We start from the raw sequence: 15,414 nt of genomic DNA on the forward strand, positions 1-15,414 counted from the left end.
AGGGCTGCACTGTGGTTGAGGTGGGCATAGCCAAGAATGGAGGTAAAGGGCAGGAGGCCAGGAAGCTCAAATTGCACCCTTCATACCAGCACCGCTTCCTCTCAGTGGCTACACCTGGTCCTGACAAAAGCTGTCACAGAATCCAGGCTTGGGTCACTTCAGTCAGTTGCTACGTTGTGTCCGACTCTTTGCAACCCCATGAACTGCAGCACACCAGGCTCCCCTGTCCTTCATTATCTCCTGGAGTTTGTTCAAAATTCATATCCATTAACTCAGTGATGCTATCTAACCATCTCATCCTCTGTCACACCCTTCTCTTCCTGCCCTCAATCTTTCCCAGCATCAGAGTCTTATCAAACGAGTCAGCTCTTTGCATCAAGTGGCCAAAGTATTGGAGCTTCAGCTTCAGCATCAGTCCTTCCAAGGAATATTTAGGGTTGATTTCCTTTAGGGTTGACTGGTTTGATTTCCTTGCTGTCCAAGGGACTCTCAAGAGTCTTCTCCAGCACCGCAATTCTAACACATCAATTCTTCAGCGTCTTCAGCACTCAATCTTCTTTGTGGTCTAACGCTCACATGCATACACGATTCCTGGAAAAACCATATCTTTGACTATATGGACCTTTGTTGGGCATGGGTGGCAAGGGGTAGAATCTACCTAAACTCTGGAGACCTAATGCGGCATCATGATTATACATGCATGCTCTGGGTTCAAATCCCAATCAGTTGCTCACCAGCTAGAAGATCTTGGACAACTGCTTAACCCCTCTAGATCTTAATTTTCTGGTCTAGATTACCTTCATCTGGGGCTTTTGTGAGGATGAAATGAGAAATTCATGAAACACAGTGCCCAGCACAACACGCTAGTGTATAAATGTTTTGTTTCTTTTCATTCTTCCTCTTCATTTTTTCTCTTTCCATTTATTCTTCCTTTTTAAATTATTATTGTCATTGTTAATGTAAGGGTATAAGCTCTAAGAAGAGTATCTTTAGCCAGGAGGGGAAATATAGCAGGTAGAAACACTACAGATGTCAAAGGGTATATCTAACTGATCATCTGGTCTACCTCCTGTGCTGGGGAACATTCCTGAGTCACTGGTGAATAAGTACCTTCCATGCTAAGTACTCCCTCCTCTGTGGAGTATGTGCTCAGTTCTTAAGCAATTCAAATTCTTAGGAAGTGCGCCCAAACTGACTTCCACATAATTCTCCCCAGAAGAGGAGAGCAGGCCCTCCCTGTTGTTTTCCAAATAGAGTTCTTCCAATTTTACAAGAAATCTTTAACAACTCCTTAAAGTCAGTCCTCATGGCTGCCCTTGGGGGTTCTGGCAGGCCAGCCCGCCCTGCTTTCCTGGTTTCTGCAGAGCCTTGCCCCTCTGGTTGCTTTGCTCGTGTGCTGCTCACTGTCTCTCTTGAAATGCTGTGACCAGAACAGAAGATGGTATTCCAGGTGCAGCACAAGCCACGCACACCCATGGGACCTTCCCTGGGTCCAGGAAGACCTGCCCCGTCAAATACATTGCCGCCCTCTCGCCTCTCCTTAGTGCGCGGGGTTAGGGTGGGGGTGCTGGGTCTGGGGCACCGTGAGGAAGTAATGCCACAGCCCAGGTTCCCAAGGTCAAGGCAAGGGGTGAGGCTGGACAGCTGGTCTCAGTCTCAGCCACTTTACAGCTCTGCCCACGAAGGGGAGCCAGGGTGCCACCCACTGACTGTGTCAGAGCTGAGTTCAGATTTGGGTGAGCAAGACTGCTGTTCCCTTTGGGGTGTCTATAAGTGTGTGCACGTGCGTGAGTGGTGTGTGTGTCTGTGTGTGTGTGTGTGTGTGTGTGTGTGTGACAGAGAGAAGAGAGAGAGAGAAAGAGAGAAAGAAAGAGTTTTCTGCCTGATCCAGGAATTCTCCTGGATGGCAGAATTGGTTTCCATAACGACTTTCTGATATAAACATATTTGATAAAAATAAGTTAACAGCGGAGCTGTGGTGGAGCACAGATTCTCAGAGGGCAGAGAGAAAGAGAGAGAGTCAGTGAGCTCCTCAAAGGACAGCGTTTCCCTTTTTTCCCACCCCTCCTGGTCAGCTTCTCTATACACACTTTCCATAAACCACTCCAAAAGCTTTGTTTCCCATATCCCTGCATATCCTGGCCCCCTTCCTGCCTGTGCACATTGTATTCACGTTCTCTCTCCTTCCCTCTCCCCCTTTCTCCTTAGTTACCTGAAGCACTACAGTATGTATGGGATAATATGATAAATTCATTTCCAATTCACTGCATTATCCCTTGAATATTTTAATGACTCATTGAATGGAGTAAAAAAAGCTATTTCAAATGAACAATTATGCTGCATTAGTCTAAGGGCTGATTATATTTAAACAGTGCTCACATGGATAACAGGACACAGCGACCTCGGCATCCGAGAGTTAATTTGGCTCTTATCTCCAAATAATTTTACACCACAAATTACCATGAAAACCTTAAGGGCTTTAAAAACATTCATCAGAAGATAATATTCTACTTTGTAGCAACAGTTTATTTAAATTATTTTGAATGGGAAGCAAGGCGTCCCTGTGGTGGGACAATGACAGCCAAGTGGGGATGGTGAGCGATAAGGAAACGGTGAGGGGTGCTGGGACATGTTAAAAATAAAAGTGGGGGAACTTCCCTGGTGGTCCAGTGGCTAAGACTATGCTCGCAATGCAGGGGGCACAGGTATGATCCCTGGTGGGGGAACCAAGATCTTGCATGCTGCAAGGCACACAAAATAAAAAATAATAAATAGAAAGCAGGAAGTATTGGGGATAAAGTGTAGCCCTGACCGTGGGAGGCACATCATAGCCCTGTCTGATGCTTGCAGCCAAGGCCCGTATGCAGGCTGTGGTCTGTGATGACTCCAGGAGCCCCTGGTCTGGTCCAGGGGGGTCACAGGGCAATTCCCAGAGGCTGAATGACCAGATGGGCTTCCCAAGTGGTACTAGTGGTAAAGAACCCATCTGCTGATACAGGAGACATAAGAGACACGGGTTCGATCCCTGGGTCAGGAAGATCTGCTGGAGGAGGGCATGGCAACCCATTTCAGTATTCTTGCCTAGAGGGTTCCATGGACAGAGGAGCCTGGTGGGCGACAGTCCATGGGGTCACAAAGAGTTGGACACGACTGAAGCAACTTAGTGCACACGAATGACGGGACAGACATCCTTCCCCTCAATTACTTCCTCCACCAAAGCTAGCTTGGGTCAGGTTGGTACCTCTAGGCTGCGCCTGGACCCCTCTAGACTGAGAGGTGAAAAGATGAGCTGCTTTTACCACATGGTTTGTGTGTTGGGGCATTGCCTAGAATTCTTACTTTGCAAAACAGGACCCCAACAGCCTAAGGCAAGTTGCTACATCATAAGTAGCCGCTGCAGTCAGATCTCAAAGTTGGGAGTGGTGGGGGAGAGAGTCACACAGTCTTTTGTTCTGTGTCATGAAACTTAAACTCATCAAACACTGGGAAATAGATATTATTGTCATGCCCATTTTAAGGATGGAGAAACTGAAGCTCAGAGGTTCCCAACTAGAAGTGGCAGTGCCTGGAGCCTCCCCCAGTTCATCTGACCCCAAAGTGAAGGCTCTTTCTTGCCTGCCTCATGGTGGCCATGTATAAGTCTGGTTTATAACCAAGGCCTCTGCATTGTCCGCACCACCAAATACTCTTTAGGGCTCCTAGATCCAAACCAACATGCTCTTAGGGAGCATAAGCCATGCTTTGCAGGTATTTATTACTTTAAATGGACCCTCATGGGGCAGGGCAAAGCATACATGGACAAGTGCACAAATAGTAGCAACAGAACTAAAAATATAGGTCTAAATAAAGAAACTAATGAATGAATCCTATTTCCTTGGTTTGAGCTCTTCACCTGAACTTGAGGTCCTGATAGAGATCATTTATTCTTCTCTTTATTACCATTAGCTGGTTTCCGAGTGTGTAGAAAATTAGATTATATAATTACATATATATTAAAATTTTTACAGAATCTACTGCTCAATTGATTAGGAACGAAGATGAATCTGCCGCTTTATATAGTGCCTTTCTCTAGGGAGGCTTCACCTCTTTGCATATGTAATTTCCCTTTTCTTGTCTCTATCCTGAAGAGGAAGGATTTGTTTCAGCTTTACAGACAGGAAGCCACAGTTATCAGAGAGGTCAAGTAACTTGACTGAGATTTCTCAGGAGCTGGACCAATAATTCCAACAGAGGAGTCCTGACACGTGCTAAGCACCTAACTGGAAAGCAAGGGGCTATGATCCCAGCTCTGTTTGTTGGGTTTCCCATTTATCTTATTCACCAAACACACTAAAAGGTCCTTAAAAAAAAAAAAGCACCTCTCATTATGGAAAAATCTGATTCTACAGAAAAATAGACAGAATAATGAACCCTTAAAGCCCTTTCACTTCAGCCCAGAATTGCCTGTACTTACAGCTGCCAAAGGTCGAGGGCACTGAATGAAAGGGAAACGTGAACTTGCCATTTCCTTTTCTTTCTTAAAACAAAATGATTTTCAGGACAGATTTTAGAATCATTGACAGTTTCTAGGAAGATTTTCTTTTTTGGAAGAAGAAAGGTACCCTTGCCTCCTTAATTGTTCTTGTGTTCTTTGTCACCAGTCATGATAGTCTTTGTGGAAAGTATTAGCATACCATCTCCCTGTGTTCAATATTCCCATTAACAATAAAAATAAACCTAATGAAAGTATCTGCCTGAAAAGCCCTGAGCACTAATTTCGGAGACAAATAGAAGATGAACCACCAATAAGCATTTCTTTCTGAAATGAATGATGCAAATTAATTAATACCTTAATTAGGCTTGAGCACAAAGATTATTAATTAGATTGAGTTAGAACTAAAAGCATCTTAAAGGAAAAGCTAGGGATGTAACACTGTGGAGGAGAAAGGATGTTATGTATCAACGGTCTGTTCAAAATATTTTTCGCTCAATGAGAGGTTTTTCAAAGAGGGGACTCAGAAGGACAGTACAGTTTATGTATCAGTCTCTGCCCGCCCAGGTCTGGGCAGGTTTGGGACTAAAGTCTAGTCTTGTCCCTGAGCAAACGGGAACCCACAGGTATAGGGAGTTCTGAACCCAGCCAACTTCTGGAGGCCCTCGTAACCCCACTACTGCCTCCTTTTTCTGTCTCTCTAGAACAGAAACCCTCAGATGACAGGGAGGCCCCCTGTTTTGTTTGCGTTTGCAACCCCAGGGCTAGTATAGGGCCTGACTTGGAGCAATCATGATAACCTCACAGCAAAATATTATACAGAGTTCTGGGTCCTGTTCTAAGAACCCTTCAGTAAGTAAACCTGCTGTTTACAATTTGGGGGCTTCCCTGGTGGCTCAGAGAGTAAAGAATCTGTCTGTCAAAGCGGGAGATGTGGGTCCCATCCCTAGGATGAGAGGATCCTCTGGAGAAGGAAATGGCAACCCACTCCAGTATTCTTGCCTAGGAAATCCTATGGACAGAGGAGCTTGGCGGGCTACAGTCCATGGGGTCGCAAAAGAGTCAGACACGACTTAGTGGCTAAGTAACAGCAACAAACAACAGTGTGAGGTAGGAACATTCAGGATCCCCACTTTATAAGAGAGCAAGTAAAAACACAGGTTGAAGAACATGTGTCTCCCTGCACCGCAGCCCCCACACAAAAATCACAAAGCTAACACTGGTGGATTCAAATTCAAACCACAAGTCTGGCTCCAGATTTCTCGCCCTGAAGCACTAGGCCATAGCAAATAATGGCCAATCCATATGTGTTGAATGAACAAAGAGTACTCTGAATGCCTAGTCCTTTCTGATGGACTTCTCTCTAGCTCCTAGTTTTTCTTTAAGGACTGAAGCTTTATCCTATTCTGTCCCAGATCCCACCAGCCTCTCACTAATATTTCACATATTCCTAAGAAGTGGTATATATCTTGTTTCAACCTGGACAGACAGTCCAAAAAATTGTCTCTACTGAGGGGCTCCCATGGCCACGGTGCAGCCCCACCACCTAATTAGGTCTGAGTCCCACAGGTGGCGCTAGTGGGAAAGAACTCGCCTGCCAGTGCAGGAGACATAAAAGACGCAGGTTCGACCCCTGGGTCAGGAGGATCCACTGGAGGAGGGCATGGCAACCTGCTCCAGTGTTCTTGCTAGGCGAATTCCATGGACACAGGAGCTTGGCGAGCTACAGTCCACAGGGTCACAAAGAGTCAGACATGACTGAAGCGACTTGGCATACACTCATGGCACCCCACTCCAGTGTTCTTGCCTGGAGAATCCCAGGGACGGGGGAGCCTGGCGGGCTGCCGTCTGTGGGGTCGCACAGAGTCGGACACGACTGAAGCGACTTAGCAGCAGCAGCAGCAGCATGCCCTATTGATGAGGCCAGCCTAGGTGCCACCAAGTTTGCCTCTGTGGTCACTGTGAATCACAGAGCTACTGTCTTTCTGTATCTGCAGTGACACGTTTTGGCATGCCTTATTGCTGACGCCACTTGTTGCTGAGGGTTATGATAACACATAGGGTTTACTTTTATGGGGTTCAAGATCTTTATCAGGTGTGTTTTATTTACCAAGACAGCATTCCCTCAGGAAGGTCCCTGGAAGCATCCACTTGTAAAACGTAACCAGAAACAGAGCCCCAGGATGACAAGGGAACCACAGAGATTATGTTTCCCATTATACAGGGAGGGCATGGTGACATGCCTTTGGCCACAGTGAAGCTGATGCAAGAGATGTGATGTGAACCCTGACCATATGGGATGGTGGTTTGGAGTTGAGGTACCAGGATTGAAGACCCACCTCTACCACTCATAGCTGAGAGACTGGAATCGTTTCCCCTCTGCAGCCTTTGTTTCCCCATCTGTAAAATGGGGATAATGTCTGGTTTGCAAAGTGACTGAGAGGATCAATGAAAATAAAACCAGCAGTGAAAGTGTTAGTCGCTCAGTCATATCTGACGTTCTTGACCCCGTGGACTGTAGTCCAACAGGCTCCTCTGTTCATGGGATTTTCCAGGCACGAATACCAGAGTGGGTTGGCATTTCCTTCTCCAGGGGATCTTCCTGACCCAGGAATTGAACAAATAGGAAGTTCTAAAAGTGCTTTTCACTTGCCAATTGCTGCACAAATGGGTGATATTAACAAGGACCTGGGCATTCTGACACTGAGCTCTGCAGTCTTCCTTCCAGCTGCTAAACCCCTCCTGGATGCCTGTGGAATGTGGATGTCCTGTTCCCTCCACCCTGACCCAAGGGGTGCCCAGGAATCTGCATTTTAACAAGCTTGCTAGCTGATCTAAATGTGCTTTAATGTTGGGGACCAACTCAGCTGTAGCTGAACACACAGGAAGTGCTTCTGAGCTTGATCAGCGCCCTCTTTTCCTTTGGCTGAGATCCACGGCCCGAGATCTACTCCAGTCTGGTTTTTATACCAGCTGTGCAGCTGGCGGAACATGGGGGCCGGCGGTCAGGCTGAGTGGACATAACTGGGGAGAGCTGCTGCTTCCTGCTGGACCCTTGCATCTGGGCAAGTGGGTGACAATGCAGCGGAAAACCAAGCTTCCTCCAGCCCGAGAGAGAGGGCTGAGGGCTGCACCCGGGCAGGTGGCCCTGGTAAGCTCTATGGCTTAGCAGTCCCGCCGGCCAGCTGCCACCTGCCACCTGTTCTGCTTCTAAGCTGGGCTGTAAAGGCTGAAACCACATTTGCACCACAAGGCTGGTGTGAGAAAACTGTCCTGTCCTGTACTGGGGGAGGGGAGTGGGCAGGAGAAGACTTCAGGCTTGGAAAAGAGACAACCTCATGACCTCAAGGAACCCTCTACTCTGAAATGTGGCTCAGCGGGTAAAGAACCAATGCAGGAGATGCTGGAAACATGGGTTTGATCCCTGGGTTGGGAAGATACCCTGGAAGAGGACATGGCAACCCACTCCAGTATTCTTGCCTGGAGAATCCCATGGAGAGAGGAGACTGGAGGACTATAGTCCATGGGGTCGCAAAGAGTTGGACACGACTGAACACGCATGCATTATCACATTCCGTTACATTCCAGCTTCTGAAATTGGGCCTCAGAGTTGCCCATAGAACCTTCTTACAGGCAGCCCTGTGCATGGGGGGCAGACTGTAAATATGATGACCAGTGTGATGGTCTTTTCTTGAGAGTTTCTCGTGGCTGCTGGGGAGTCCTGAGCACACACAGAGCCTCTGCTCTAGTTTGCGGCAGGATACAGTATCTTTCCCTTTTGTGCTCTCAGCTCCCCTCCCTCCCCTGATGGCAGGAATCTCCCCTAGCTCTCCCCTTTCAAAGGTTTGTGGTGTTTCCGAGGCTCTTGGAGAGCAGGGCTTGGCCAGGGGAGGGTGTGGGAGCACTGCTCCTGCCCTCCTTCTTCAGCCCTGCTTGGGTTCTGTTCTGGAAGTCGCTGTTGCAAGTCTCCCTGGAGGGAGCCACTACCTAGCTTGTCACCGGAGCTGCCCCTGAGAACTGGCTATCCTCTGAGCATCCTGAGAAGGATCTGTGGTCACTGGGTGGAGGTTGGTTGCCAGGGTAACCCTCCCACCACCTCCCCACTCCAGTGGTTGTGAAAGCCCTGCCTTGACCAGGAGAGTCGACAGCTAGTTCAGACAGATACCCCTTCCTCTGCCCCACAGATCTAGAAGGAAAAATATCAAGTCCCTATATTTGTGGTGTGTGCTGTGTTTTAGAGACTGCTCTTAATACACCCTCTCACTGGAGGATCATGACAACTCTACAGAAGAGTTAACATGGTTCCCATCTTACAGATAAAGATGAAATGCCGTTGAGGGTCTCCACGACATGATGAAGATCACTGAGTCGGGAGCCAGCCTGGATCCAGACTTAGTCTTTCTAGGCCTGGGTTCCCACCATCTTACGGGGCTGATGCCTTTGCACACGTGATGCAAACACCATCGACAGGCTTTCCAGGCAGAAATACATGGATGTCTGATGATAGTGTGGATTTTCCCCTAGTGCACTGCCACGTGCTTGTGAACAAAAGATTCAACAGTCAAGTGAGATGGGAAAATAGATGCATGTTATATAACGCATACCAGGATATTAAAAGCTCTAAAAAGCCCTTCAGTGAGGAATGGGATTAATGCAGTTTAACCCAGAGTCTCCAAAACTTGCCTGGCAATAGAGCCTTTCTGGTTTTGATTTTTTCATCTAATGCCCCTTTAACAAGCCACTGGATTTGTGTTCCTCAGACCAACTCTGGAAAGGCGGAGCCAACCACCTTTCTAATTATGGCTGATGACAAAAGGAAAAATAAGGGAAGGTCATTTGTTTCTGTACGAAGAAAAAGAGATGGATCACCAGGCCCCCTCCATGCCCCTTGGCCCGTCAGGAGCAGATCCTGCAGGAGTCTCCTGCCATGAGGACCACGTAGAATCACTTGGTGCCCTCCCAAACCCAGGGCCCTGGCAGTGGTGTGCTGAAGCCATTGCTACAGTCTCAGAAAATTTGCGACTCAGTTATGAAATCATTGTAACTTGAAACTGGTGACAATGGGAGTCTTTACAATACAGAAATCAGGAAAACAGTACAAATTGGGGCTCCACCCCTACTCATCCTGAGAACCTGCTTACCTATGTATCACTGATCCTGGGATGTTTTCTGAAATTATTAGAAAACGTGCACAAGGCTGTGACAGCTGGGTGCTGGGGGCAGCCTGACACAGAAGTCCTGGCTTATCAGGGTCCCTGACCCTCCCAAATGAGAGCTGAGAACCCGAGTGAGAGCTGAGAATGACCATCTTCTGGCCCCAGTGCCCGCTGAGTCTGAAAGTGCCTTCTGGCCTGCTTACCTTGATATCTGACACCAGCCAATGTCTCCAGAATCGAGCTTTGGGAGAAGACCTGCTGGGGGCATCCGGGTCCACCATCACCAGGATGTAGGCTGCATCCTGTAACACATTCACCAGAAACAAGTGTAGTGTCGCGGCTAGAATTCGGATAGGAAATCTACAAGGTGCGGACACTCCTTTTACCTCAATTCCAGCCGACAGCGGCTGACCCACCCCTGGAGCTTTCTACTCGATTCAGCCCTGTTCTTATGACTTTCCTCTTGTGTCACATGCTGATTCTCAGAGAATTGGTCTATTAAGTAGGCAGCTTAATAGTTTGGCTTTCCCTTTATGAAGAAGAATCAAGCAAGCAAGCATAATTTACCCAGCACCTGGAAGTCCCTAGCATCATGCCAGGAGCTGGGGAGGAAACAAAGGAAATAGGGCTTCTGTTCTCAAGAAGCTCACACACAGAGTTGGAGCAACCTGTCCATTAATTCAGCAAATACATTAGAGCTTAGTACATGTCAGGAGCTGTACCGATCGCAAGGAATGCTCAGATTCATTCATCCCTTCAACAAACATTTTCTGAACACCTGTTATGGGCCGGAAGCTGTTCTAGGTACTGGGAGTCCAGCAGAGAACAAAACAGTGTGACCCATACTTTCAGGAAGATTTTACTCTAGGTAAGACACACACACACACACACACACACACACACACACACACACACACACAAACTGAATAACAAATACCAAGGAAATGCCCACGTGGGATTAGTGCTATGAACAAAATAAAATAGAGTGGGGTTGGAGGGAGTAAGAGCCTCCCTGGTGGCCCAGTGATAAAGAATCTGCCTGCCAATACAGCAGACATGGGTTTGATCCCTGTGTTGGGAAGATCCTCTGGAGAAGGAAATGGCAACTCACTCCAGTATTGTTGCCTGGAAATCCCATAGACAGAGGAACCTGGTGGGCTACAGTCCATAGGGTCAGGAAAGAGTCAGACATGACTTAGCAACTAAACAACAACAACAACAACATGCCCCCCTTTCTCACCTGGGGGCCTTCATGCAATGCATGCATTGCTTAAGCCTGCAAAGAGTTGGACATGACTGAGCAACTGAGCATGAGCATGGAGGGAGGAAGCTTTCTAAGAAGGGGAAACAACCACTCAAAGGCCTTCAGGTGGGAATGAGTGAGGGTTTAGCAACAGAAAAAGTGCCATGTGACTAGAGGCAAGCCAGAAGGGTGGATGGGGTTGGAGAGGTGGATGGGGTTTGGACCACAGAAGGCTTTGCAGACTTGGGTGAGGCGGGGGTTTTATTCCAAGTCCAATGTAGAACCACTGGAGGGTATTTTTCAGCCAGGACAGTGATATGCTCTGGTTTACACTGTTAAAAGTAGTCTTGGTGGCTGGATGGAGAGTGAATGGTTGGCAGGAAGCCAGACAGGAGGCTACTGCAGTGGTAAATGGCAAGATGATGGCTTATGGACTAGAATGGTAGCAATGGAGAAAAAAGCCAGTAGGTGGACTGGGGAAGTATTTTTAGGGAGCATCAGTGGGTCTTGCTGGTGGACTAGACAGTAGGGCAGGGAGGAGTGGGTAGGGAAAGAGAAATGGAGGAGGACTCGGGGTTTTGGCTTGGGCAACTGGATGAACAGAGCCATTTAAGGTCATGGAGAAGACTTGCAGAGGAGACTGCTTGAAGGGGGATCCTGAGGGTTCTGTTTTGGACATGTTACGTTTGAAATGCCTCTTGAAGTCAAACAAGTATCTAAGTCAGAGTTAAGAGTTTGGAGGAGAGGTCAGGATGGATATATGAATTTTGAAGTCATTGAATCCCAAAGACTGAAGGTGGCCCTTAAATTCATCATAGAATAATGAGATGATTCATGGAGAGATTAGACTTGGGGAAGAAAAGAGGTCTCATGAGTAAACTCTAGAACATACTAACACTGAGAGGAGAGAAGGATCTAGCAAAGGAGACTGTAGCCAGGAAGACAAGGAACCACCTGAAATGAAGGTATCATGAAGGCTGACACAGAAAATGTGTCGAGGAGGAGGAACTGATCAGCTGTGTTGAATGCTGCTGAAAGGCAGAGCAAGACAAAGACACAGATGTGGCAACGTGACTTGACAACATGGAGATCTCTGTTATCTTGACAAGACCAGTGTCAGTGGAGTAGAAAGGACGATGTTTGATTGGAACAAGTGGTGAAGAGATGGGAGGTGAGGAACTGAAGCTAGTTATTGAAGATGATAAAAAGAGAAACCATAGTGTGAAGGACAGCTGAGATGCAAAGCGTCTGTTACTAAATGGGAAGGAAGAGTCAAGAGATTTATTTCTTTTTAAATTTTTAAAGAGAAGGATGACAGTGAGGCGTGTCTGCAGACTGATGGAAGTGATCCAGTGGCGAGGGAGGCATAGATGTCAGAGAGAAGAAAGGGGTTTATTGCAAGAGCCAAGACTCTGGGAAGGTGGGAGGGGACAGGATCCAGAGCAAAAGTGTAGGACCTAGACTTTGATCGGTGGAAGACACAGGTTCAGATGTTAGGGCATGAGAGATGTGGTGAGGAATGAGGAAATTGGATTCTGGTTACTTTTATTTTCTCAATGAATCAGAGGCAAGATCATCAGTGAAGAGGGATTATAGAAAGTTTGGGAACAGAGAAGCTGTGAAGTAGTCATTTGGGGAGGCGAGAAATTGAGTATACCATAGGTATGTAGTAAGGTTGTGTGTGTGTGTGTGTGTGTGTGTGCTGAATCGTTTCAGTCATGTCTGAATCTTTGGGACCCCATGGATTGTAGCCTGCCAGGCTTCTCTGTCCATGGGGATTCTCCAGGCAAGAATACTGGAGTGGGTTGCCATGCCTTCCTCCAGGGGATCTTCCTGACCCAGGGATCAAACCCACGTCTCTTTACATCTCATGCATTGGCAGGTGGCTTCTTTGCCATTAGCACCACCTGGGAAGTCTTCAGTCTACACAAGGTATCTAAAATAGTCAAGCTCATAGAAGCAGAAAGCAGAAAGGTGGTGGCTAGGGGCAGAGGGAAGAGGGAAATGGGGGGTTGCTGTTCAATAGGTGCAAAGTAAGAATTACATGAGATGAAAAGTGCTAGAGGTCCACTGAGCAAGTCTGTGCCTGCGGTTGATGACACTGTATTGTACACTTCAAAATCTGTTCAGAGTGTAGCTCGCATGTTCTTACCGCAAAAAAAAAAAAAGATAAAATTTTAAATTAAAACAGAAAGGAAATTCCCTGGAGGTCCAGGGGTTAAGACTTGGCACTTTTCCTGCCAGGGGCTCCAGTTTGATCACTTGTCAGGGAACTAAGATCCCACAAGCTGTGTAATCCAGCCAAAATGAAATAAAATAGAAAGTAATCCCACTTGAAGAAAGCAGGATGGAATCGACACCCCTATCAAGCATTCTGCAAATCCCAGACCTGGACAATACGCCCTGCTGGTGAGGCTGTGGGGAAACTTCCTACATTTCCATGGGAATGCAAAAATGAGGCCAATTTATCCTTTGACTCAGCAACCCCATTTCTGTACTATTTTCCCCAAAAGATTGCTTGCACATTTATGAAATGACTTTTGTAGAAGGTATTCATTGCAGCCATGTTTATAATAGCAAAAGTTGGAAATGATGCAAGCGTCCATCAGCTGGGGATTGGTTAATAAACACTGATACACACTCACAACGGAATACTTTATAGCTGGGAAAAAAATGAAGATCTCTCAGATTTGGTCTGAAAGACTCTCTAAGATAAATGAGTGAAAAAAGCAAGGTGCAGAACAGTTTAATCTAGCACCTTACTTTTACATAAGAAAGAAAAAATAAACTATTTCTTCACATTGGTTTGTATTTGCATAAACAAACTCTGGAAAGATACTTAAAAAAAAAAAAGATGTGGGTGGTGGTGGGATATGGGTGGATGGAACAGAGGTAGGATGGAAATCTCTCTGATGTGCCTATTCTTTCATTTCGACTTTTGAGCCATGTGAATGTATTACCTGCTAAAAATAAACTGAAAAGATAAAATCAAAATGAAATGTATAGTAATCATATAGTATTATCTTAGAGATGTTAGTTCTCATCTCCCTCTATCTGGCTGAGAGGTAAATAGGTATGGCTTTGTCTTTATGGTAGGGAGAGCTCAGGGAATCCCCACTGCATATTTGGAGGTCAGTTAGGTGCAGGGCAGATCAGCATCCTGGGCTCTGAAGAGAGACACCAGAAGCCTTGTCAACAGATCACATGCTGAGGCATGATCATGACAACACAGAAGGAGCATTAGATCTGTGCTTGTCCAAGTGAGGTTTTTACACAGCTGTATTGAAGTATAATTTTCCTAACACAAACTTCACCCCTTTAAAGTACAGATTGCAACAGTTTTTAGTAAATTAATAGAGTGGTGCAATCATCACTACATTTAGAACATTTTCATCACCCCCCAAACAATCCCGGTGCCATTTGCAATCACTACCTGTGTCTGCCTCTATCTTCAGCCAACCTCCAATCCATTTCCTGTCCCTATAATCTCCGTTTTGCCTTTCTTGGACATTTTGGATAAGTGGAATCATAGAATATGTGGTCTTTTGTGCCCGGCTTATTTCACTCAGCATAACATTTTTGCATGTAGCATATATCAACAGGTTATCCCTTTTAATTGCCAAACAGTATTCCATTGATTGGATATTAGTATGCATTTCGTTTATCCACTTTGTGGACATTTGGGTTGTTTCTACTTTGGGACTATTATGAATCAAGCTGATATGAACATTTGCTGCAGGTCTTTGTGTGGTATTTGTTTTCAGCTCTCTTGGGAAAATACCTACAGTGGAATTGCTAGGACATATGGTAAATTTATGTTTAATATTTTAAAAAAAACTGCCAAACTGTTTTCCAAAGTGGTCTCACCATTTTGCAATTCCACCAGGAGTGTATAAAGGTTCCAATTTCTCCACATCCTCACCAACACTTGTTATCATCCGTCTGTCTGATTGTAGCCATTCTAGCAAGTGTAAAGTAGCATTGCACTGAGTTTTTTGTTTATATTTCCCTAATGACAGTGTATTAGTTGCGCAGTCATGTCTGACTTTGAAACTCCATAGACTATAACCTGCCAGGTTCCTCTGTCCGTGGAATTCTCCAGGCAAGAATACTGAAGTGGGTAACCATGCCCTTCTCCAGGGGATCTTTCCGACCCAGGGATCAAACATGGGTCTCCTGAATCAAAGTCAGATTCTTTACCTGACTAGTGACGTTGAGCATCTTTTCATGTCTTAATTGACTATCTGTATGTCTTCTTTGGTGAAATGACTGTATAAATCTTTTGTCCCTTTAAAATGTATCTTCTTATTGTTCTAGAAGGAATTTTAGTAGTTGTATCCCTATTGAGAGTTATGGAAAATGTAAGCGGTGGGGAGAATGGAAAGGAAGGAAAGAAGGTGGCCAGAGCTGGATTTACCTCATCCTTGAACCACTGGCTTCTGCCCTCAACCATCATCTGTACTTGGGGCTGTCTTCTTCCTGTAGCTCACCATGACTCTGATTATTCCAGTAGGGAGATATCAACCACAGGGATAGCCACGAAC

General features: G+C 46.1%; 1 protein-coding gene across 1 annotated transcript in view; it reads right to left on the bottom strand.

Moving 5' to 3' along the window:
- Positions 1–15,414, bottom strand: part of PEBP4 (phosphatidylethanolamine binding protein 4) — a 220,885-nt gene that overhangs the window by 105,706 nt on the left and 99,765 nt on the right. Inside the window, exon 4 of the mRNA XM_052644724.1 lies at positions 9,831–9,929. Coding sequence (XP_052500684.1) covers positions 9,831–9,929 — 99 coding nt within the window. The remainder of the gene's footprint in view (positions 1–9,830; positions 9,930–15,414) is intronic.

The sequence above is a fragment of the Budorcas taxicolor genome, chromosome 8, assembly GCF_023091745.1.
Source record: "Budorcas taxicolor isolate Tak-1 chromosome 8, Takin1.1, whole genome shotgun sequence".
NCBI classification, from domain to species: Eukaryota; Metazoa; Chordata; class Mammalia; order Artiodactyla; family Bovidae; genus Budorcas; species Budorcas taxicolor.